At 42.7% G+C, this 23,832-nt stretch overlaps 1 protein-coding gene across 2 annotated transcripts in view; it reads left to right on the top strand.

The window, feature by feature from the left end:
• Nucleotides 1-23,832, top strand: part of ARFGEF1 (ARF guanine nucleotide exchange factor 1) — a 176,131-nt gene that overhangs the window by 64,114 nt on the left and 88,185 nt on the right. For both annotated transcript variants that reach the window (XR_014474840.1, XM_083187219.1), the window contains exons 2-6: nt 1,678-1,708; nt 2,831-2,987; nt 15,480-15,626; nt 17,227-17,406; nt 23,155-23,428. Coding sequence is in view for 1 of the 2 variants with exons in the window: in XM_083187219.1 (XP_083043345.1) it covers nt 1,678-1,708; nt 2,831-2,987; nt 15,480-15,626; nt 17,227-17,406; nt 23,155-23,428 (789 nt within the window). In the remaining variant the exon portion in view is untranslated. The remainder of the gene's footprint in view (nt 1-1,677; nt 1,709-2,830; nt 2,988-15,479; nt 15,627-17,226; nt 17,407-23,154; nt 23,429-23,832) is intronic.

Genomic DNA, 23,832 nt, shown 5'->3' with positions numbered 1-23,832 from the left:
CCAGGATGTACATAGAAGGACGTCTTTATTGATACATAAAGATTTATCACATGGAGAAGAGGGTGTTAGTACTACGTACCTTGCTGTTATGCCTCTTCCTTGAGACTTAGCTCTTTGAGAGGCAGATGTACAGTACTAAGCCCTGGAGAGATATTGTTCCAGCCACTCAGGTGTAGATTATAAGTCTTGGTGCATAGCTCTGCTTTTATTACTGGCCAGTATAGCCCTGCTTATTAGTCATTGCAGCCAGTATGGCTCTGCTTATTGATTTTGGCAGCGGGTGTGGCTCTGCTTTTATTCTTCATGGCCAGTTTGGCTCTGCTTATTAGTGTGGCTCTACTTATTAGTCTTGACGGACAGTGTGGCTCTGCTTATTAGTCTTGACGGACAGTGTGGCTCTGCTTATCAGTCTTGGCGGCGGACAGTGTGGCTCTGCTTATTAGTCTTGGCGTGGCCAGTTTGGCTCTGCTTATTAGTCTTGGCGTGGCCAGTTTGGCTCTGCTTATTAGTCTTGGCGTGGCCAGTTTGGCTCTGCTTATTAGTCTTGGCGTGGCCAGTTTGGCTCTGCTTATTAGTCTTAGCGGACAATGTGGCTCTGCTTATCAGTCTTGGCAGCCAGTGTGGCTCTGCTTATTAGTCTTGGTGGCGGACAGTGTGGCTCTGCTTATCAGTCTTGGTGGCGGACAGTGTGGCTCTGCTTATTAGTCTTGGTGGCGGACAGTGTGGCTCTGCTTATTAGTCTTGACGGCGGACAATGTGGGTCTGTTCATCAGTCTTGGCGGACATGGTGGCTCTGCTTATTAGTCTTGGCGGCAGACAGTGTGGCTCTGCTTTTTATTCTTCACGGCCAGTGTGGCTCCTCTTATAGGTCTTGGCTGCCCAGTGTGGCTCTGCTTGTATGTCTTGGTGGCAAATGTTGAGCTCTGCTTATTAATGTTGACGGTCATTGTAGATCTGCTGATCAGTCTTGAACAGACCATAAAGCATGAACAAGTCATTTAGATGATACGGATCATGAAAAAACTCATGTCGACCTTTTCATGTGCCGTTTTGCCTTGTCAACCTATTGGTTGTGTCGACCTTTTGTGAACGTCGTCCTAGTGCATGACGACGATCGACCAGAACCATTCGGCCTTGACTGTACAATAGGGCCAACCTGATATGTCTTTGAACAGCATCGTTCAGACATGTCTTCTGTACACAAGGACAGATGCACTTGTTTATGTTGTTTGCCAGCTGTTTGACTGACAGCCTTACGTTTTGGAAATGTACAATTATTATTAATATAGTTATTATTATTAGTCCCCCTAAATGTAAATTATTTGGTGATTATACAATCTGCAAAATTCTCCTTTCAATGGACTGTTTTCATGCACATACAAAGGGCCAGATGCACTAAGGAAAGGAGAGTGAGAAACCACCAACCAATCAGCTCCTGCCAGACACTTTTCAAACACAGTCTGGGACATGACAGGTAGTAGCTGATTGGCTGGCTGTTTATCACTCTCCATTTGATCACTTTTGAAGATTAAAGCATCTGGCCCAAAAGGTGTTATGTTCTAGCTATCATTTATATTTATCTAGAGATTAAATGAAAAATACAATTAAGTTGATGTAAAAGCATGTTGGGCTTCGTTTTCTAATTTACCATTGTTTTCTTTCTCTTGTTGTCCACAGAGGAAATAAAATGTGAAACAGATAAACAAAGGTATGTACAGTAATATAGATGTTAGTGTAACTGCTAATATATTTCATGAATATTTATGCATTCCATCTCCCTCTGGGACCCATTACACTGTAGCTGCCTTATATGATGACGCCTACAGTATAATGGTCTCCTTACCTGAGTATTTATCAGAGAGCTGTACTGAAGCTCAGAATACAAATGGAAGAAATACAGATTACATTTACTTATATTATGATACACATTACCTGACTTATTGCATAATTTACCGATCCACATGTTTTCCGACCAGTCAAAAAATCCCCACTTTATTTGAATAGGTTATGGCGATTATTTGCCTGTCGGAAAAAACCTGCACTAATTAAATACTCCCCATAGTCTTTTAAACTGCTGTTTGCTAGTCCGTTCCTACCATGCAAAGCTATAGAGGGAGACACAGGTGGAACATTGAGGAGAACCAGGAATGTACGTCCGGTCAGGGAGTACACATTTTGAAAGATTCTGTTTGATGGGCTTTGTACCAGTGCCCAAGTCTATCATTTCATTATGTTCATGTATGTCGATTACTTTAGGGCTGCAAACGAACACAATGCAAAATGTGGACAGGTGCTCCTCCTGGGGAGCAAGCAGTAAGATTAAAAAAAGAAAGGCAAAAGAACCTGTAATGCTTGGCCATACAATACATTGTTTAGCAATGAACAGCGTGGGTAAATGGAATGTTTCACCTGTCTTAGATAGGTCTGCTGGAAAGACATCCCCTGACAGAACAGCGGGGCTTCCACTTATTTGAGCTTTGCTAGTCCAACCACCAGGACGTAACATTATCAAAGCTGTAAGCATCACTGCCATAGAGACGCAGCGTGCTACGTGGCATCATCAATAGTTTGCTGGTGGAATATATTCATTTTAACTTACATTTTTAAAAAAACTGTTCATATGTTGTCTGAATTTGTCTCATTTGTACCTTAGCCTTGTGAAAAGCTTTAGTTAATTGCATTGTTACTTTTACACCCATTGTATTAGGAATGTAGACTGCAGCAGATGGCGAATTATATAAATTGCCATAGATAAGTGTGGCGGCACACGTATGGATTATGTGGACTGCATTTTAATTGGCCGCTTTATTTTCTCTCTCTCTTCACTCAGTCCTCCCCAAGCAGATGCTAAGGCTGGTTCTAGTACCCTTCCGCCCGTGAAATCAAAGGCCACTTTTATTGAAGCCGACAAGTACTTTTTACCGTTTGATCTTGCGTGCCAGTCCAAGTGCCCCCGGATTGTTAGCACATCTCTGGACTGTTTGCAGGTGCGTATCTTCCTATTTTCAAGATCTTAATTGCTATTGAGCACAGCCTAAAATCTCAATTGTTTTGGGTGCCATTAATCATTGCACTTGTTGTGACCAAAGGCAACATGGTTTACCAAGTAATGACCTTGTTCGCTTAGGCACCGAAACAACTGACTTTTACCACATTTCAACTTGCCAACTCAGGAGGCTGTGACTAGAAATGTCGGAGTCTGTGTCAGTCAAGCCCAATTGGGGCAACCATCGAATTGTTCTATCAGGCGCTCATTGCTAAAAGGGCCCAAAAAACAATCGGACAACAAGAAATTGCGCTTGACTTTTGAAATATTTCTATGTACAATATAACACTATGACATTGCTGCTTATTAGCCTAAGGGAAAGGGCATAGCCGCCATAGGTGCCCAGAGCGGAGATGGGACCTCATTCCCTTTCAAAGTCGTGTGGTATATAGATGTTTTACTCTTTCGGTGTTACATAGGGGCCCTAACATGTGGTATAATATGAACTTTAGGACATTATAAAGTTACATAATATGATACATGGCACTGTTATTTGGCACAATATAAAGTTGAGGCACTAAAGTGTAACATAATATGAAATGAGGGCAGGACTGTAATGTGGCTTAATATGAACTTGATACACTACGTCATAATGTTAATTGGGGGTATTGGTGTTGCATAAAGTGTACTTGCAGCCCTACAATATGACATTATGTGACTTACACTACTATAGTTCAGAAAATGAACTAGGGCACTACTATGTGGTATAACATTATTACTGTGATTCAGAAAATGAACTAGGGCACTACTATGGGGTAGAACATTATTACTGTGGTTCAGAAAATGAACTAGGGCACTCAAATTTACTTCTGCATGAGTGTTGTGTCTTTAGAATCTTTGTTACAGGGGCCCTGCAGAAAGTAGCTATGGGGCCCACAAATTTCTTGCTACGATCCTGCCTAACAGCTTCAATATTCTGTGACATTTAGAGGTTTGAGCATTTTATGTTATTGTGAACTATCTGTGCCATTTCTTCTGATTATTTTTTTATTTCTGTAGAATGGTTTCATTTTTTACATTAGATTTTGATAAGGTAATACAGAAGCCATCTGACTCCCATTTTTCTTTTTAGTAATTTCTAACATTAGGCCAGATCTACTAAATTTGAAAAGCGATAGTGCTAAACCACCAACCAAACAGCCCCTAACTGCCATGTTACAGGCTGTGGTTTATCACTCTCCATTGTCCACTTTATCACTTTTCGAGGCTTAATTAATCTCTACTCAGAAACGGTGTGCAGCACAGGGCGTTTGCCAATGTATTTTCAATGACTCGCGGGTGCGACTTTGATGAACGAGCGCAACAGTGCGTGCGCACCTTTCACCACGCATGTCACACCTGTGACAAGGTGGGCCATCAGTAAGGCTGGCTACATCTTAAGATTGTGATGCCCCTTTTCCAATATATTTTTTTTAGTTTATGGCACCCTTAGTTAATGACACCCTTAATTCCTATGGCAGCAGTGCGCATGTCACATAGGTTTTTGCAGTAATCATACATGTATTTACTGTTTAATGATGGATTCTTTATCCCTGTAGGTTTGTTTTTTCAAAGCATGTTAAAATAAAGCTGAACAGTGTTTCTCCTCTACATGAAAGTAGAAAACGCTTTCCTTGCTGTCAAAGTGAAAAATACATCTGTGCCCTATCCCTGCAACATGGTTGGATCTGCTTCTATATGTAGCAGAACCAGTAGTGCGAGTCTGCTTTGGGGGCTTATTTTCTGCTTTAATCGTGGACCCCCACAAGGGGTAATGTTAGTCGGGATCCCCCCTGTCGGAGCACAGGCAGTCGGGATTCCGATGTTGGTATACTGACTGTCGTATTCCCTATTGTCGGGCAGTCATCCGGTATCCTTCCAGCTCAAGTGATATTTTGGTGTATGATTGGGTAAAGCATACTGTACTTCTTTTTCAATAATATAAAATAAAATGGAATCTTAAATGTAATAAAATGGAATCTTAACCCCTTCATGACAGAGCCAGTTTGTGCCTTCATGACAGAGCCCTTTTTTTCAAATCTGACATGTCTCACTTAAGTGGGGATAACTTTTTTTTGCTTTTACTTATCCCAGTGATTTTGAGATTGTTTTCTCGTGACACATTGTACTTCAAGTTAGTGGTAAATTTTCGTCGATACAGTCTGTGTTTTTTTGTGAAAAATACCAAAATATCGTGAAAAAATGGAAAATTTAGCAATTTGCAAAATGTTAAATTTTCTGCTTGTGAGACAAATAATCATACCACTCAAAATAGTTAATAACTAACATAGACCATATGTCTACTTTATGTTTCCATCATTATTTCAACTTCCTTTTAATTTTTTTGGACACTAGGAGGCTTACAATATGAATAGCAAATTCTCAAATTTTCATGAAAATTTCAAACACTGATTTTTTTAGGGACCAGTTCAGTTCTGATGTGACTTTGAGGGACTTGTATGTGAGACACCCCCATAAATGATGCCATTTCAAAAACTGCACCCCTCACAGTATTCAAAACAGCATTTTGGAAGTTTGTTAACCCTTTAGGTGTTTCACAGGAATTAAAACAAAGTGTAGGTGAAATTTCAAAATTTCTTTTTTTTTGCAGAGTTTCAATTTTAATACATTTTTCTAACGAATACAGTAGATTTTACTAGAGAAATGTGACTAAAAATTGATTCCCCCAATTCTTTTGTTTTCAAAAATATCCTATATGTGGCCCTAGTGTGCACGTTGACCAAACCACAGGCTTCATAATAGAAGGAGCACCTACTTGATTTTGGAGCCTCCTTTTTATGAGATTTTTTTTTAGGCACCATGTAGGTTTCTAGGCACCATAAGTGCTAAAAGTTAGGAACCTCCCCCACAAGTCACCCCATTTTGCAATCTACACCCCTCAGGGAATTCATCTAGGGGTATAGTGTACATTTCAAACCCCCAGGGGTTTCACCAATTTTGGTACAACTGGGATGTGAAAATGGAAAATTACATTTTTTTACACAAACATGCAGTTCTGGCTCAAAATTTTTCATTTTCACAAGGAATGAAGGAGACAAAGCACCCCAAAATCTGTGCCCCAATTTCTCCCGAGTACGGCAATGCCTCACATGTGACCAAAAAATACCAGTTGGGTGCATGGCAGGACTTAGAAGGGAAGGAGTGATTTTTGGATTTTGCAGCAAAGATTTTGGTGGAATGAATGGTGGGTGCTATGTTGCATTAGCAAGACTCCCAAAGCACCAATACAGTGGAACCCCCCTACAAGTCACCCCATTTTGCAAAGTACACCCCTCAGGGAATTCATCTAGGGGTATAGTGTACATTTCAAACCCCCAGGGGTTTCACCAATTTTGGTACAACTGGGATGTGAAAATGGAAAATTACATTTTTTTACACAAACATGCAGTTCTGGCTCAAAATTTTTCATTTTCACAAGGAATGAAGGAGACAAAGCACCCCAAAATCTGTGCCCCAATTTCTCCCGAGTACGGCAATGCCTCACATGTGACCAAAAAATACCAGTTGGGTGCATGGCAGGACTTAGAAGGGAAGGAGTGATTTTTGGATTTTGCAGCAAAGATTTTGGTGGAATGAATGGTGGGTGCTATGTTGCATTAGCAAGACTCCCAAAGCACCAATACAGTGGAACCCCCCCACAAGTCACCCCATTTTGCAAAGTACACCCCTCAGGGAATTCATCTAGGGGTATAGTGTACATTTCAAACCCCCAGGGGTTTCACCAATTTTGGTACAACTGGGATGTGAAAATGGAAAATTACATTTTTTTACACAAACATGCAGTTCTGGCTCAAAATTTTTCATTTTCACAAGGAATGAAGGAGACAAAGCACCCCAAAATCTGTGCCCCAATTTCTCCCGAGTACGGCAATGCCTCACATGTGACCAAAAAATACCAGTTGGGTGCATGGCAGGACTTAGAAGGGAAGGAGTGATTTTTGGATTTTGCAGCAAAGATTTTGGTGGAATGAATGGTGGGTGCTATGTTGCATTAGCAAGACTCCCAAAGCACCAATACAGTGGAACCCCCCCACAAGTCACCCCATTTTGCAAAGTACACCCCTCAGGGAATTCATCTAGGGGTATAGTGTACATTTCAAACCCCCAGGGGTTTCACCAATTTTGGTACAACTGGGATGTGAAAATGGAAAATTACATTTTTTTACACAAACATGCAGTTCTGGCTCAAAATTTTTCATTTTCACAAGGAATGAAGGAGACAAAGCACCCCAAAATCTGTGCCCCAATTTCTCCCGAGTACGGCAATGCCTCACATGTGACCAAAAAATACCAGTTGGGTGCATGGCAGGACTTAGAAGGGAAGGAGTGATTTTTGGATTTTGCAGCAAAGATTTTGGTGGAATGAATGGTGGGTGCTATGTTGCATTAGCAAGACTCCCAAAGCACCAATACAGTGGAACCCCCCCACAAGTCACCCCATTTTGCAAAGTACACCCCTCAGGGAATTCATCTAGGGGTATAGTGTACATTTCAAACCCCCAGGGGTTTCACCAATTTTGGTACAACTGGGATGTGAAAATGGAAAATTACATTTTTTTACACAAACATGCAGTTCTGGCTCAAAATTTTTCATTTTCACAAGGAATGAAGGAGACAAAGCACCCCAAAATCTGTGCCCCAATTTCTCCCGAGTACGGCAATGCCTCACATGTGACCAAAAAATACCAGTTGGGTGCATGGCAGGACTTAGAAGGGAAGGAGTGATTTTTGGATTTTGCAGCAAAGATTTTGGTGGAATGAATGGTGGGTGCTATGTTGCATTAGCAAGACTCCCAAAGCACCAATACAGTGGAACCCCCCCACAAGTCACCCCATTTTGCAAAGTACACCCCTCAGGGAATTCATCTAGGGGTATAGTGTACATTTCAAACCCCCAGGGGTTTCACCAATTTTGGTACAACTGGGATGTGAAAATGGAAAATTACATTTTTTTACACAAACATGCAGTTCTGGCTCAAAATTTTTCATTTTCACAAGGAATGAAGGAGACAAAGCACCCCAAAATCTGTGCCCCAATTTCTCCCGAGTACGGCAATGCCTCACATGTGACCAAAAAATACCAGTTGGGTGCATGGCAGGACTTAGAAGGGAAGGAGTGATTTTTGGATTTTGCAGCAAAGATTTTGGTGGAATGAATGGTGGGTGCTATGTTGCATTAGCAAGACTCCCAAAGCACCAATACAGTGGAACCCCCCCACAAGTCACCCCATTTTGCAAAGTACACCCCTCAGGGAATTCATCTAGGGGTATAGTGTACATTTCAAACCCCCAGGGGTTTCACCAATTTTGGTACAACTGGGCAGTGAAAATGAAAAAAATACATTTTTTTACACAAAAATGTACTTCTGGCTCAAAATTTTTCATTTTCACAAGGAATGAAGGAGACAAAGCACCCCAAAATCTGTGCCCCCATTTCTCCAGAGTACGGCAATGCCTCACATGTGACCAAAAAATACCAGTTGGGTGCATGGCAGGACTCAGAAGGGAAGGAGTGATTTTTGGATTTTGCAGCACAGATTTTGGTGGAATGAATGGTGGGTGCTATGTTGCATTACCAATACAGTGGAACCCCCCCACAAGTGACCCCATTTTGCAAACTACACCCCTCAGGGAATTCATCTAGGGGTATAGTGTACATTTCAAACCCCCAGGGGTTTCATCAATTTTGGTACAACTGGGCAGTGAAAATGAAAAAAATACATTTTTTTACACAAAAATGTACTTCTGGCTCAAAATTTTTCATTTTCACAAGGAATGAAGGAGACAAAGCACCCCAAAATCTGTGCCCCCATTTCTCCAGAGTACGGCAATGCCTCACATGTGACCAAAAAGTACCAGTTGGGTGCATGGCAGGACTCAGAAGGGAAGGAGTGATTTTTGGATTTTGCAGCACAGATTTTGGTGGAATGAATGGTGGGTGCTATGTTGCATTACCAATACAGTGGAACCCCCCCACAAGTGACCCCATTTTGCAAACTACACCCCTCAGGGAATTCATCTAGGGGTATAGTGTACATTTCAAACCCCCAGGGGTTTCATCAATTTTGGTACAACTGGGCAGTGAAAATGAAAAAAATACATTTTTTTACACAAAAATGTACTTCTGGCTCAAAATTTTTCATTTTCACAAGGAATGAAGGAGACAAAGCACCCCAAAATCTGTGCCCCCATTTCTCCAGAGTACGGCAATGCCTCACATGTGACCAAAAAATACCAGTTGGGTGCATGGCAGGACTCAGAAGGGAAGGAGTGATTTTTGGATTTTGCAGCACAGATTTTGGTGGAATGAATGGTGGGTGCTATGTTGCATTACCAATACAGTGGAACCCCCCCACAAGTGACCCCATTTTGCAAACTACACCCCTCAGGGAATTCATCTAGGGGTATAGTGTACATTTCAAACCCCCAGGGGTTTCATCAATTTTGGTACAACTGGGCAGTGAAAATGAAAAAAATACATTTTTTTACACAAAAATGTACTTCTGGCTCAAAATTTTTCATTTTCACAAGGAATGAAGGAGACAAAGCACCCCAAAATCTGTGCCCCCATTTCTCCAGAGTACGGCAATGCCTCACATGTGACCAAAAAATACCAGTTGGGTGCATGGCAGGACTCAGAAGGGAAGGAGTGATTTTTGGTTTTTGCAGCTCAGATTCTGGTGGAATGAATGGTGGGTGCTATGTGGCATTAGCAAGACCCCCGAAGCACGGTGAAATGATGAACCTAATAATCCATAGATGTGTGGTATATTTTGAAACACTCCTTTATACATAGGCCGGGTTTGTCGGGGCAAGTTTCACAGTGGAAAATAGTTTCCTTTCTTATTCCCTTTTTATAGCAAACTTTGCACCTTTTTTGTGTCCTGCCCTTTCTTGCAGTGGAGGGGATTTCGTCGGGAAAATGCTGCCCTGGTACAATACGGGGGCCAGTACTAGAAGTACTGGGGCCCTCTGCCTGCTGATTCCCAAATGTTAGGCTCTTTATGACTTCCTCTTGAAAGTGCATAAATGTCCCCCTCTGGCCGGTAGAACGGAATAGCACGTAAGCGTTATACAGTGCCATCTGGATGATATACACGGCCAGCTTCTTGTACCAGATATTTGTTTTCCGCAGGGCACTGTACGGCTTCAGTACCTGATCTGAAAGATCCACTCCACCCATGTACTTATTGTAATCTAGGATACAATTTGGTTTTGAGGTGTGGGTACTGGTACCTCGTACAGGGATGGAGGTGGTACTGTCTCCATGAATTGTTGTCAGTATAAGGACATCCCTCTTGTCCTTATATTTGACCAACAACATATTTTCGGTGCATATTCCCCTGCTTTCACCCCTTCTCATTACTTGGGCAATGTGCGTTTTGGGGAGGCCTCTTTGGTTCTTGCGCACAGTACCGCAAGCTGCTGTACCTCTTGAACCAAGGGCCTTAAACAGGGGGATGCTGGTGTAAAAGTTATCCACATAGAGGTGATAACCCTTATCCAGGAAGGGGTGCATTAAATCCCAGACAATTTTTCCACTAACACCTACGAGGGAGGGGGGGCATTCTGGTGGTTCAATTCTTGAATCCTTCCCTTCATATACCCTAAACTTGTGGGTGTACCCTGTGGTGCTTTCACACAGCTTATACATTTTTATCCCATACCTTGCCCTCTTACTGGGAAGGTACTGGCGGAATTTAACCCTTCCTTTAAAATGTATAAGGGACTCGTCGATACTAATACATTTATCAGGGATGTATAGCTCTGCAAATTTGGCACTGAAATGATCAATGACCGGCCTGACTTTGAATAGCCTGTCAAAGGTGGGATCATCTCTGGGTGGGCACTGTGCATTATCGGTGTAATGTATAAATTTATGGATTGCCTCAAAACGAGCCCGGGGCATGGCCATACGGTGAAATGGGGTGCTGTACAGAACATCTGTACTCCAATATTGCCTAATTTGTGGCTTTTTTACTATGCCCATATGTAACACCAGACCCCAAAACGTCATCATCTCTACTGCATCTACAGGGGTCCACCTAGCAAATGATGACGTGGGGTTTTAAGCAATAAACTGCTGGGCATATAAATTAGTTTGGTCCACCATTAAATTTATAAAATCATCAGAGAAAAATAATTTAAAAATGTCAATTTCTCTGAGACCTGTTGAATCAAATTGGATTCCTGGGATGGCCAAAAACTCAGGAACCTGGGGCTCAAAATTGTCTGGTGGTGGGGTCCATACGAGATCAATTATTGGGGGGGGGGTCTCAGCTGCTCTACGGGGGCGTCTTTGAGGGGGTCCCTCATCATCAGAGGAGGAAGAGGAGCTTAAGACAAATCCTTCAAATTCCCCGCTTGCCTCACTGGCTGTGTCAGAGTCAGAGGCAAGCATGGCATATGCCTCCTCCACCGAATACATTCTCCTGGATGACTGGGACGACATTTGGGATGACATTTGGGATGCCATTTATATTTTTGTGTTACTGGTAGTGAAATGTTTCAACACGTGTATAGTGTAGGGGGGGGTACAAACTTTATTTCAACCCGGGGGGTATGTAGTGTGTATGTATGTAGTGCAGAAAAAAAAAAATACAAAAATAAAAAAATTGAAGGGTTCAAAAAAAAAAAAAATGGAAGGGGTTAAAAAAAAAAAATGGAAGGGGTTAAAAAAAAAATGGAAGGGGTTAAAAAAAAAAAAAATGGAAGGGGTTAAAAAAAAAAAAGGTCCTGCGCCAAAAATTGAGCACAGATGTTGGTCAGTAACGTCCGTCACTGAACAGCGCTCAAAGGCAACAGGAATTTGATTAAAAAAAAAATAAAATAGATCAACCCTGTGCCGAAAAAGCTGATCAGTGATGTACGTCACTGATCAGCGCACAGTGGCCACAGGACACACACAAAATCACAGTGTGTGTAAAAAAAAAATGTAAAAAAGACCCCACAGCACTCACAAAAAATAAAAAAAGGTGATCAGTGATGCGACACTGATTACCAGTGAGGGGCAGCAGGTGCACAACCTTTGGTGGTACTGACAGGTATATATAAAAAAAAAAACCTCTGCACCCCTAAAAAGTTGCTGATCACCTCAGATATAGTGATCAGCACAAAAGGCGGGGGCAGCAGACACAAAATTTAGCACTCTCTATCACTCTCTGTCACTATCTCTCTCTATCTCTCTATCTCTCACTATCTATCACTCTATGACACTGCAGCAGTAGCACTGACAGGTATATCTATATATAAAAAAAAACCTGCGCCCCCAAAAAGTTGCTGATCAGTTAATTTATACTGATCAGCACAAAAGGGGGGGCAGCAGTCAGTTATAAAAAAAATATATAGCACAATCTGTCACTATCTCTCTATCTCTCTCTCTCTATCTCTCTCTATCTCTCTCTATCTATCTATAGCTCTATCACACTGCAGCAGCACAAAATATAGCACTAGGCCTCTCTATCTCTCTCTATCTCTCTCTATCTCTTTCAGTTATATAAAAAATATATAGCACAATCTGTCACTATCTCTCTCTCTATCTCTCTCTCTCTATCTCTCTCTATCTCTCTCTATCTCTCTATCTATAGCTCTATCACACTGCAGCAGCACAAAATATAGCACTAGGCCTCTCTATCTCTCTCTATCTCTCTCTCTCTAACTCTCTCTCTATCTAATAAATCGCAGCAGCACAAGATGTCACAGGATGTCACAAGATGTCACAAGCATAAGCAATCTCAATGATCAGGTAAGTATTTTGGATGGGTTCTGGTCAGTATAGGCGGCAGCTGGGCACGGTGACCGCACTGCACGCTATTCCAGACCGGAATGGCGTCTGCAGTGCAGTCACCGTTAGTTTAAACCCCCCTCCATGGCTGTGATTGGTCCGTCGGTCCGACGAACCAATCACGGCCTTTGGGGGCGGGAGGGGTGAGGTGGGGTGACACCAGTGTCACCCTTACACCCCGCGGTGATTGGTGCTGTACTTTACAGCACCAATCACCTCCGATCCCGTGTCACCGGCGAACGTTATTCGCCGGTGACACAGAAAACGCTGTGAATGGCTGTTCACAATGAACAGCCAATCACAGCGATCGCCGACGGGGGGGCGGCATCGCCGCCCCCCCTGGGCATGCACGGACATGTCTGCTGTCAGGGACAGCAGACACCGTCCCTCTGTCACTGCGTCTCTAGACGCAGTGACAGTTTTAAGCCATGACGTATATATACGTCAACGGTCGGGAAGTACTTCCCGGCCATGACGTATATATACGTCAAATGTCGTGAAGGGGTTAAATGTAATCAATCAAAATGTAAAAAAAGCACAAAGTACAAAAATGTAAAAGCAAAACACAGAATAGTGATTTAATATCCACTGTAGAGCTTAAGGATGCTTGCGTTGGACTAACCATACACCTTTATTGCCTAATCTGATTGGTTGAAATTAAATACTGGTAATACGCAGTATGGTTGCAAATCACAATTGATAATTTAATCCCAAACATTGAAAAACAGTCAACAATGGTTAATTAGACAAATGATTTAAATTTTAAATGTAATTTAACTAACCGTTTTAGTCAGTTTTCTGGTATTTTGGTGCAAATGGACAATTGTCATTGGCTCCCATACGTTGCCGTATGTTTGTTCCAGGCAGCCAGAATGCATAATAAATGTTTAGGTGTGTGGCCAGTTTTACAGTAAGAAAATAAGAGAAAGTCCATTATTTGGTTGTATAGAAAGCTAAATCAGTATATGGAAGACGTCCGTTATATACTATATATTGCCAATGTATAGGTCCGTGGTAAGGGCTCACATTGAGCAGTGTGCAGCGTTCTGAAGTCTCTGGTGTAAATTTACTAAGATGGGAGTTCTAATGAAGTTGGGATGTTGTCCATAGCAACCAAATATACCCCTCTGTGTCTAAGAACACACTAATACAGGTATGGCCAACCTATGGCCCTCCGGCTGTTGTGAAACTACAAGTCCCATCATGCCTTGACACAGTTTTGCTATTAGGGAATGCTCAAACTATGGCAAGACATGCTGGGATATGTAGTTTCACTACAGCTGGCCACAGTCTGGCCATGCCTGTACTAATACAATAGAAACAATTCAGAGAATGGCTACTAAAAAAAAAACCAGGCAAACATCAAGATCTGAACACGTAGGGCTTAGAGAATGGAAGGAATAGAAGTGATATAAGAGAACACTTAAATGTATAATAGAAACGTCCAACAGTTCAGGAATTGAGTAGATTTAACACTCTCCCATGCGCAGGGGGAAGACTGAGTGATAACATAAATAAGTAATAGTGATAGATGGAATAGAACCCACTTCAAAAAAGAAAACAAATAAACAAGAAGGTGAAAAAAAAAATGTCCCTCCAATCAAACCAGGACAGATCACACAGGCCCACACGTTGTTATTTTCTGCACAATCCTATGTTATAATATTTGTGCAACCGAGCTGTTCACGCAACAAGTCCGTATTTGTTGTGCAGTGTGGCTTTCGTGCTGATTAATGGCAGGCTATTGCACATAAACCAGAGGAGTACAGCTGTAACCAAGTAAAGGTCATAGTTACTGCTTTAATAGACAATATTTAGCTTCTGTCACAAACCCTGTCTTTGTATGATCTTCAGCATTATTGTGATTCAACAGGGAGAGGGAGCGTTGAGTGGAAAATGGGCACTCCAAATCAAAACAGCTAGGTCGTGGGTGCCAGGATATAGTAATTGTATTTAAAGGAAAACCGCGCTCCGTACAGTATAGTTACACAGGTTTAACACTAACTATTGTTGCAGGATTTTGCTTCTTCTTTATCTTCTCCAGCTGGTTAGTTCACATATGTTGCTAGTTACAGATAAAGCACTGTGTGGGGTATCCAATTAGGTGAGATGATACATTGGCAGCAGAAAAAGTTTACGCAAATTTTTCTCGATGGGTATCCAACTAGATTTCCTGTAAAAAAACAAAACAAAAACAAAACCTTTTTTGCAAAAAAGAACACAAGTTTAGTGAAATCTGTGTGTTTTCACCTCTATAGCTCTGAATAAACGCCTGCCTGAGGCAGGTGAAATAAAATCCCTGATAAGCAGCGTCTTATACCAGCTTATTGGGGCTAAGAATAGCCCCCTGGGAAAAACTTCCTCGCTATCAATAAAAGCAGTTGATTGGTTACCGCGCTGTATTGTCATGAAAGACACCTATGTTCAGAAAATGTTTTGGGTGATAAAAATGTTAAGCGTCTAGTGACTACCCTTTCACGCATCAATGAAAGTGCTATGGTATAGGTGTTTTGCCTTTTCTTATACAACAGAAAGTATTGCTAGCAGTTTTTATTATTATTTTTTTAGGTTTGTGATATATATAAATTGGTGTCAGGTGTTCTAACCATTAATTGGAAGTTACATTTGCTGATTTCGCTTTTTCCCTAGAAACTTATTGCATATGGACACCTGACCGGCAACGCACCTGACAGCACAACACCTGGCAAGAAGCTAATTGATAGGATAATTGAAACTATATGTGGCTGCTTCCAAGGGCCCCAAACAGATGAAGATGTTCAATTACAAATCATAAAGGTGCAGCAAAGTAGTCACTTTTTTTTTTTACTCCTTATTTTTCAGTTTTAATGCAATAACATGTGATCTATTAAGATAGCCAAGTGTTATTAAAATGATAAGTTCATCATGTGGATTAATAATAACATGTGCATTTGTAGCGAGGTTGTTTAAAAGATCTCTCAATTCTTTCCTCATTGCTAATACTAGATGTGATAAGCAACAATCTCTCAAGACATTTCTCATTCCACTGTGATCTGCAGGAAGATCTCAGAACACCAGACACCTGTACAAAGAGATCGTGGAACCTAGGGATGGCCATCGACCATCAGTGATTAGAAATCATCAATGATTTATGGCCGATGTCGAATAGTTTAGCCATCAGTGGGGGAGAACCAGATGGTTTCCCACCATTGATGTCAAGCTCAAATGAATGGTTTTGTTTTTGCTTTTTCCCCAAGGAGCCGGGACACGGAGCATAGCTCCGCCCCAGACCCTTGTGAAGCCCCGCCCCTGTATTTTGATTAAATCAGTCAAAGAAAATGGATGAACATCGATATGTAAAAACATTCATGGTCATCCATTGACTAGCAATACACTATAGATGGCCAGTTGCACTTTTATGTTGGCAACCATCGATGGCAAAGGCGACTATGGCCATAGCTAGTAGAACCCTTTCTCCTACTCTAGACGATAATAGCTAGAATGCATCCCCAAAGCTGTGTACACACGGGGGCGACAGGGGCTGAAATCGCTGGGAACATGGTCGCTGAGCGACCATATTGCCAGTGATTGGAGTGTGCACCAGCGATAAATCGCCGGGTGCGCGCTCCCGTTTTCTGCCCCTGAATGGTCGCTGGTCGGAGGAGCATGCTCCTCCGACTAGCGACATCCCCTGCCTCTTCTCCCGGCAGTGTGACATTTTCATCTGCGACCATCTCTGGTCGCAGATGAAAACGGGACACTGAGCAATATGATTGCTGAGGAATATATTGCTAGCAATATATTGCCAGCGATCATATTGCCCCGTGTGTACGCACCTTAAGCCTGAATACAGTAAGATGTTCATGATCTAGCCACATCCCTCTTAAATATAGATTCTAAATACATTTCCTGGTAGTTTCCAGAGAGATGGGATAAATGCAGCAGTGAAAGGTACAGATGGAAGGAACCCACAAGACCAGGCCTGGCCAAACTGTTGGTCTCCAGATGTTGCTAAACTACAAATTCCATCATGCCTTGCCACAGTTTAGCATTCCCTCATAGCAAAGCTGTGGCAAGTCATGCTGGGACTTGTAGTTACACAACAGCTGGAGACTTGGCCAGGCCTGTACCAGACCATCTCGGTAAAGCTTACACAGGCATAAATTAACCTTATTCTCCTGAAAAATCTGAATTTTTGGAAGGCTGTTTGCTGAGCTGTACAGAAATAAAATTGATTTGATTTTCATGTGGGCATTTAGAAGCATTTTTAATACCCTATTGGTGGCCTTTCTGTATAGTTGATTTGGTAACGTACAGTAACTGTAGCAGTGCCACCTACAGGCTGTAAATGTATTGCAGGTATACTTCTGCTGGTTGTTTACACTTGAACTTTTTCCATGGTCTTTTCTTATTTCAGGCTCTGCTGACCGCAGTCACTTCACAACATATAGAAATTCATGAAGGAACAGTACTACAAGCTGTCAGAACATGTTACAATATCTACTTAGCCAGCAAAAACCTCGTCAATCAGACCACAGCCAAGGCTACCCTGACACAGATGCTCAATGTAATATTTGCACGTATGGAAAACCAGGCGGTGAGTGTCTGAACCTTTTGTGTCTGCCGCTCCACTTGAGAACACTGGTTTTGTCACAGGGAATGATTTGCCTTTAGTGCTGGGAATAACACAGCTCCGCCTTATTTGCGCTTGTCGTAGGGCACAGAGCATTTGCAGCTGGGGGCCAGCTGGATGCAGTTAAATGGCTGACGAACACATTTTCCCTTCCCTCACACTATTTTTCACTCTGGTGAATGGTTTTATTGCATCACTAATTCACGAGAATCCTACAAAGTTCTTATCTATGTACTCTGGTATGATTACATGAGATTTCCCTGGGTAGCAATTGTTGGCTTCTTGGAGGAATTTGACAGTGATGATGCCTTCAATGAACCAACCGTGAGAGAGAGTGGCTCAGATATACGGTATATTTCTCCCAGCTCTTACCATCTACCTGGCTTGTTCTAGAATGAATGGTTCACCGTATGCGGCAGATCCATGCATGAAGAGGAGCTAATAAGCTCCTCCCCCCTGCCCATTTTTGCGTGGATTTAAGGTCTTGTTTTTGGATCCCTCTGTAATCTTTTTTTTTTTTTTATGAATTAAACCTTTCTCAGCAAAATGAAGGGTTATGGTATTGTAGATCTACAATGTCTAGGTCTACAGTCATATGGTCGAAGACTAATGGTTGACAGGGTCAAAAGGTCGACAGGGTCCAAAGGTTGACCGTGAAAAGGTTGACATGGTCCAAAGGTCGACAGGGACAAAGGGTCGACAGGGACAAAGGGTCAACATGTCGACAGTGAAATGGTCGGCATGGTCCAAATGCTGACATGCGGTTTTCGTTGTTTTTGTTGTCTATGTTGACATAGGTCAACACGCACACCATCTAAGTGTACCGCGTCCCCTCGCCATGCTTCTGACGTGGCACCTCACTGCGCTCGGCACACTATTATATTCTCCCTCCATGCCGTAGTGGATGGTAGGATATGAAATACTGCCTGTTGGCTCATGTCTGCTCAAAATTTTATATAAAACAGGCATGTCGACCTTTTTCTCACGTCGACCTTTGGACCGTTTTTTGACCTCTGGACCCTGTCGACCTTTGGACTGTCAAACCTTTGACCCTGTTGACCTTATGATTGTCGACCGTCCTACAGTCAATCTACCATGAGTCTGGAAACCAAATGAGGCATACACCCGTCTCCACTATAGGTGCAGCCCAAACATCTATAACAGCGTATGTCTGTACAGGGCAACCACTTGTGACTATAAAAATGACAGTACATGTCAAAGTAAAAAATCTGTAAATGCCGTATGATATAAAAACCATTTGTGGCCACCCTGTAAACATACTTATATTGAATAAGTGGAGGCTGTATGTAGGCATTACAGATACACAAGTTTTGTTCTTGGTGGTGTCATTGTTTAGCATTACTGCCTGCCAGTCATGGCCAATCTGTTTGGAGTTTGTATGTGCTCCAGAAACATACTGTACAGACTGTAAGCTCCCATGAGGCGCAGGTTGATAACAATGACAGATATTCTCTGTACATTGCTGCATAAATCGGTGGCATCACATAAGTAGAGACAGGATTATATGCAACATAAAAAGCTTGAAATATGCATGCAAATATGCATGAAAAATACTTAAAATATGCATGAAAAGTGTTTAAAATATGCTACATTAAATAATAAAAAAAAGTAATTTTGAACTTTTTTATTTAAAAATCAGCATATAATTAGTTGCAATAAACCTCAAAAATAGGCCCACAGCATCTGCAGATGTCTAGAGCTGTACACAGGATTTTTTTCTTCCTGGCTGCTACACCAGACTGCAGCGTCCAAAGCTCTTCTTGCATCAACTACAGTGTACACGGACCCTCATCTCCAGCGCCGATGGATCAAATGTCAGCATAGCGTTTGAGGGCGGCGCAGTGGAAGGCTTCCTCCCTGCTCCGCATACTCACTGTGACACAGCATTTCCTCTGCGCCGCGTGATGTCACAACCCTTCTGCCCGCCTCCTCTGCTGCAGAAGTCTGTCTCTTGGTATAAAGTCCCAGGCCAGGGGCAGGCAAAGGAGCTTCGTAATGGCATCCGCCCCAACTGACTTTTATCGACATGGATTGGCACCCTAGAGCAGTGTCAGAACCTTGGATATGTACATCCAAGGTTCCCCACACTGCGCACATATTGCCCCAGTCTGCACACTCTACCACTACCTGGCCAGCACCAGCAGGGCAAAGCAGTGCTGTGACTCGCTAGTGGAAAGGAGGCAGGGCCTAAAATATGCACCATCACTAGATTTTAGGTAAAATATGCAATAACCAGTGAGAATAGGCAAAATATGCAAATGCATATGCAAATATGCAAATGCATATAATCCTGTCTCTACACATAAGTAATCTATAACACTGTGTATAAGTGTATGAACCAATGTATGGATCAGTTCCACGCTCTCTTGCTGGATATCTCATATAGTCTGGGTCTTTAGTCTTCCAGCGGGCGATACTACCCGTCATTTGTTTGTAGGGGCGCTATATGTACTCTTCTCCTGCTCACAATAGGGGCATAATGGTATCCTGTCATGGGTTGATTCTACACTCCACACTAAAGGAATTATATAGGAACACTTTGCCTGCAGTGCCTAATGACATGGTAGTGAGTAAAGAACTCTAGCCCTGCAATCATCTCCTTATGTTGTAGCTTTGCCTTCTTCCAGTTACAATGTATACACTCATGAGCTGGGTCCTCACTACATTTTATTGCCAGTTATATTGTATACTGTGTATGTGCCTGGTTCATGTTGTCCCCACTGCATGGCACTTCAGAACACTATGGCCTTTACACATCTGCAATAGTACAATAATTCTAATGTGCTTCTCGTTGATAATCTGCTCCTTCCTAAGCAGTGCAGAAACATACCCAGCCTGGAGTACAGAGCGGTTAGGGAGTGTGTCAGTGAGGCCCTGGCATGTACGCATACTATTCATACATGCTTTCCCTAAGCACCCTGCAGAGTTATGGAGTGCTACATGGCACACAGAGGGAAAGAGCTCAGTTCAGCCCAAAAACACTTGGATTTGTGTAAGGGATTCTATGGGTCGGTCAAAATGTCCCACTCTTGTACTGTAGTTATAGAAGATCAAGACTTTCCAGTGGCCTCTGACTTGTTTGGTGTGCAGTGCTGCTTATATACAGTGTTGCAGCCAGATTGTATCTCCTGTAGGTACTTATTTCCTAGCACGGCGCCCATCGCATACCATGCCGTAATGCGATGCGATATTCTGGAAAATGACCCTGATTGTACAATTAAATATCGCATGCCGATTTTTAATTGTACAACCCTGAAAAGTGTTTACAATGGTAAATGCACCCCCATTGTCCACGCCACCCCCACTATCAACGCCAACCCGAAGCGTGGGGACCGCAGCGAGCCCGCGAGGGGTGGCAGTACGCGTCTTCCGACCTTTTCATACCCCCACTATCCACGTTGGCGTGGAGTTGATTTTACATAGTGTGGCGAGCCACCGAGCCCGAAGCGTGGCGAGGGGACGCGGAATACATGTTAAGTAATTTGCAATGATCGCTGGGCTCGGTGGCTCGCTGCGCTCAACACACTATTTAAAATCAACTCCACGCCGACGTGGGTAGTGGGGGTATGAAAAGGTCGGAGGGTGCGTACCGCCGCCCCTCGCGGGCTCTCTGCGCTCGCCACACTTCGGGTTGGCGTTGATAGTGGGGGTGGCGTTGAGAATGGGGGTGCATTTCAAATTGTAAGCACCCATCAGGGTGCTTGTACAATTAAAAATCGCATTGCATTGCATGCCGCTTAATTGCATGCAATGCGATGGTGTACGATGGAAATCGGGGCGCCATGCTAGGAAACAAGTAGGTACTTCTTTACTTTCACGGCGCCAGCATGGCGCCGTGCTACTTCCGGCTTCTACGCTCGCCACAAACTATGTAAAATAAAGGAACTTAACGCCATGCCAACATGGATAGTTCATACCTCCACTATCCATGTTGGCATGGAGTTGATTTTAAATAGCGTGGCGAGCCACCGAGCCCGCAGCGTGGGCGAGCGAAGCGAGCCCCGCAAGAGGACTCAGACGCACGGCGCCATGCTGGCGCCGTGAAAGTATAGAAGTACCAACAAGTACCCTCCTCTACCTGCGTACTGCTCACCAGGGAACTTATTGCACACTTCTCATATTTAGAGGATTGCAGGGGCCAAATGTAATAGGGTGAGAGTTTCCGAAAGTGAGAGATTTTGTGAGAGTTTTTCCCATTTTTTTAAAGCAGCAAACATTTAGATGGCAAAATCAACCTGCTTTTGCCATGTAGTTGATTGCCACTTTAAAACAAATGGGCAAACTCTCCCAAAATCTCTCACTTTTCTAAAACTGTCACTCTATTACATTTGGCCCCAGGTTGCCTCAATGAATGGAATGCATTTAACTAGGACAAGTAGTTTAAATGGGGACCTGTCCTTTCCATTTTAGCTACCATATTTTTTGATGAGGACTGGTTATGATTTGTACTTTAACTTTTATTTAATTTAGACAGTTACTCTTTTGGCATTTATATAGATTATAATATTACTCTAGGTGCATACACACATTGAGGTTTTGGCTGTGTACACATTTGACTGTCAGGGGTTCCCAATCTTTTTTTAATCACGGCACCCTAGAGTTCAAGAATTTTTTTCGCGGCACCCCTAGGCCAAATTTATTTTCATTAGATTGGATTTATATGCGATTCTTAGGGTCAGTTATGTGGAAAAGGGCAGGAATTGCTTCTATTTGTAGACATTTTATGATTGGCAGCCACCAGCACTGGTTTTGCTTATAAATAATTAACCATTAATAATTTGAGTTGGTCCTGGACTACCAACCCAGGGCACCCCTGCATGTGTCCCGATGCACCCCAGGGAGCCACGGCGCACAGTTTGGGAACCACTGAACTATGTGATTTCCCTTAAATTTCCCTTGAACCATACAATCTTGATTTTGACTATGTAACATTTTGACTATACTAGATCACTAGACTGTATACACTATAGTCCAAATTTACTTGCCTGCACAGTAAAAAAAATTCTTGCAATGCCGATCCCACAGGGTGCGAGTATCAGCACCGCAAGCTGTATACACACTGTGCGATTTGCGCTAACTTGAATCGTGTTTAGTCAGTGTTCAGTATATTTTTCTATTGCGACTGAAATATGCCCGCTGTACTACTGTATGTACGTAGACTCTGCTTATTATGTGCCAGTGAAAAAATGGATTGAAAATACAGAATTTAGCCACCCAGGAGTGCGGAGAATGTTTCTCTCCTTGTACCTTTTTGTGTTCTTATCTTCATTGTTACATTAACAAACACAGACATTACATTTGCATTCTGAAAGCTTGGCAGTCCAAAGCTGAGGTAAGAGATTGGACTTGTACGTACATTTCACTTTGCAATTATATCAGCATTGCTTGCAGTGTCATCACTCGCTACCTTGTAATGGATTTCTGGGAGAGGGCTCATTAATTATTTTGCACGCCGTACTACAGTACATGCAGTATTTGAAAATCGTATTATGCTTGTGCGTTTCAGTCATTGTCAATCATCTAGATCAGTGGTATTGAACATGTGTCCTCTGAGATACGGTGTGAACTACACATCCCAGCATGTCCTGCCAGTGGTTTGCTAGTAGTGCATACTGCTATAGCCAAGAAATATCACATTGATCAGTCCTACAGATATTTAATATAATGATGATATTTGCTTTTTTCCCCCAGCTCCAGGAAGCCAAACACATGGAGAAGGAACGGCACAAGCAGCACCAGCACTTACAGCACTCTCCCCTTAGCCACCACGAGCTGGAATTACCTCAGATGGGACACATTATGGAGCAGCCTGATCAGCTGGCTCGGGAACAAGAAGGAGACTTGGACCAGCATCCGAAATACCTAGAAAACTCTGTACAAGAAGAAGCAGAGCAGCAGAACGGATATGATGCTCATGGTACAGAGAATGAGAACCCTGAGGCGAGCCAGTCTGCTGATGCTGAAAGTAGGTGACGCTGAACATGCACGTTCATGTCTAGAATCTGGGCCAGATGCACTTAGCTTCAAAAGTGATAAAATGGAGAGTGATAAACAGCCAGCCAATCAGCTCCTGCCTGACATTTATCAAACGGTTTTCACCATTGTGTAGGTCATTTTCCCAGGCAAGTTTTAGGTTAATCACCATCACGATCTGTCATCGAGGGGCTTTGGGCAATGTTCCGCAGGAAGGCGACTCATTCACTGCACTCGCCAAGTCATCAGAGACCGGTGTATGCGCCTCCATATTGACCGATCAGTACATTGCGACACATGTGTCCTGTGTACCGTAATAGAATTATTTGTATTGGAAAGTGTTGTAACACCCTCTATTCCACCCTATATATTACCAAAATCCAAAACGTTAGGTAA

The sequence above is a fragment of the Crinia signifera genome, chromosome 5 (genome assembly GCF_055691185.1).
Source record: "Crinia signifera chromosome 5, ASM5569118v1, whole genome shotgun sequence".
In the NCBI taxonomy this organism is placed as follows: Eukaryota; Metazoa; Chordata; class Amphibia; order Anura; family Myobatrachidae; genus Crinia; species Crinia signifera.
Note: the sequence above shows the minus strand (reverse complement) of the source record. Positions and strands in the feature narration are given on the sequence as shown.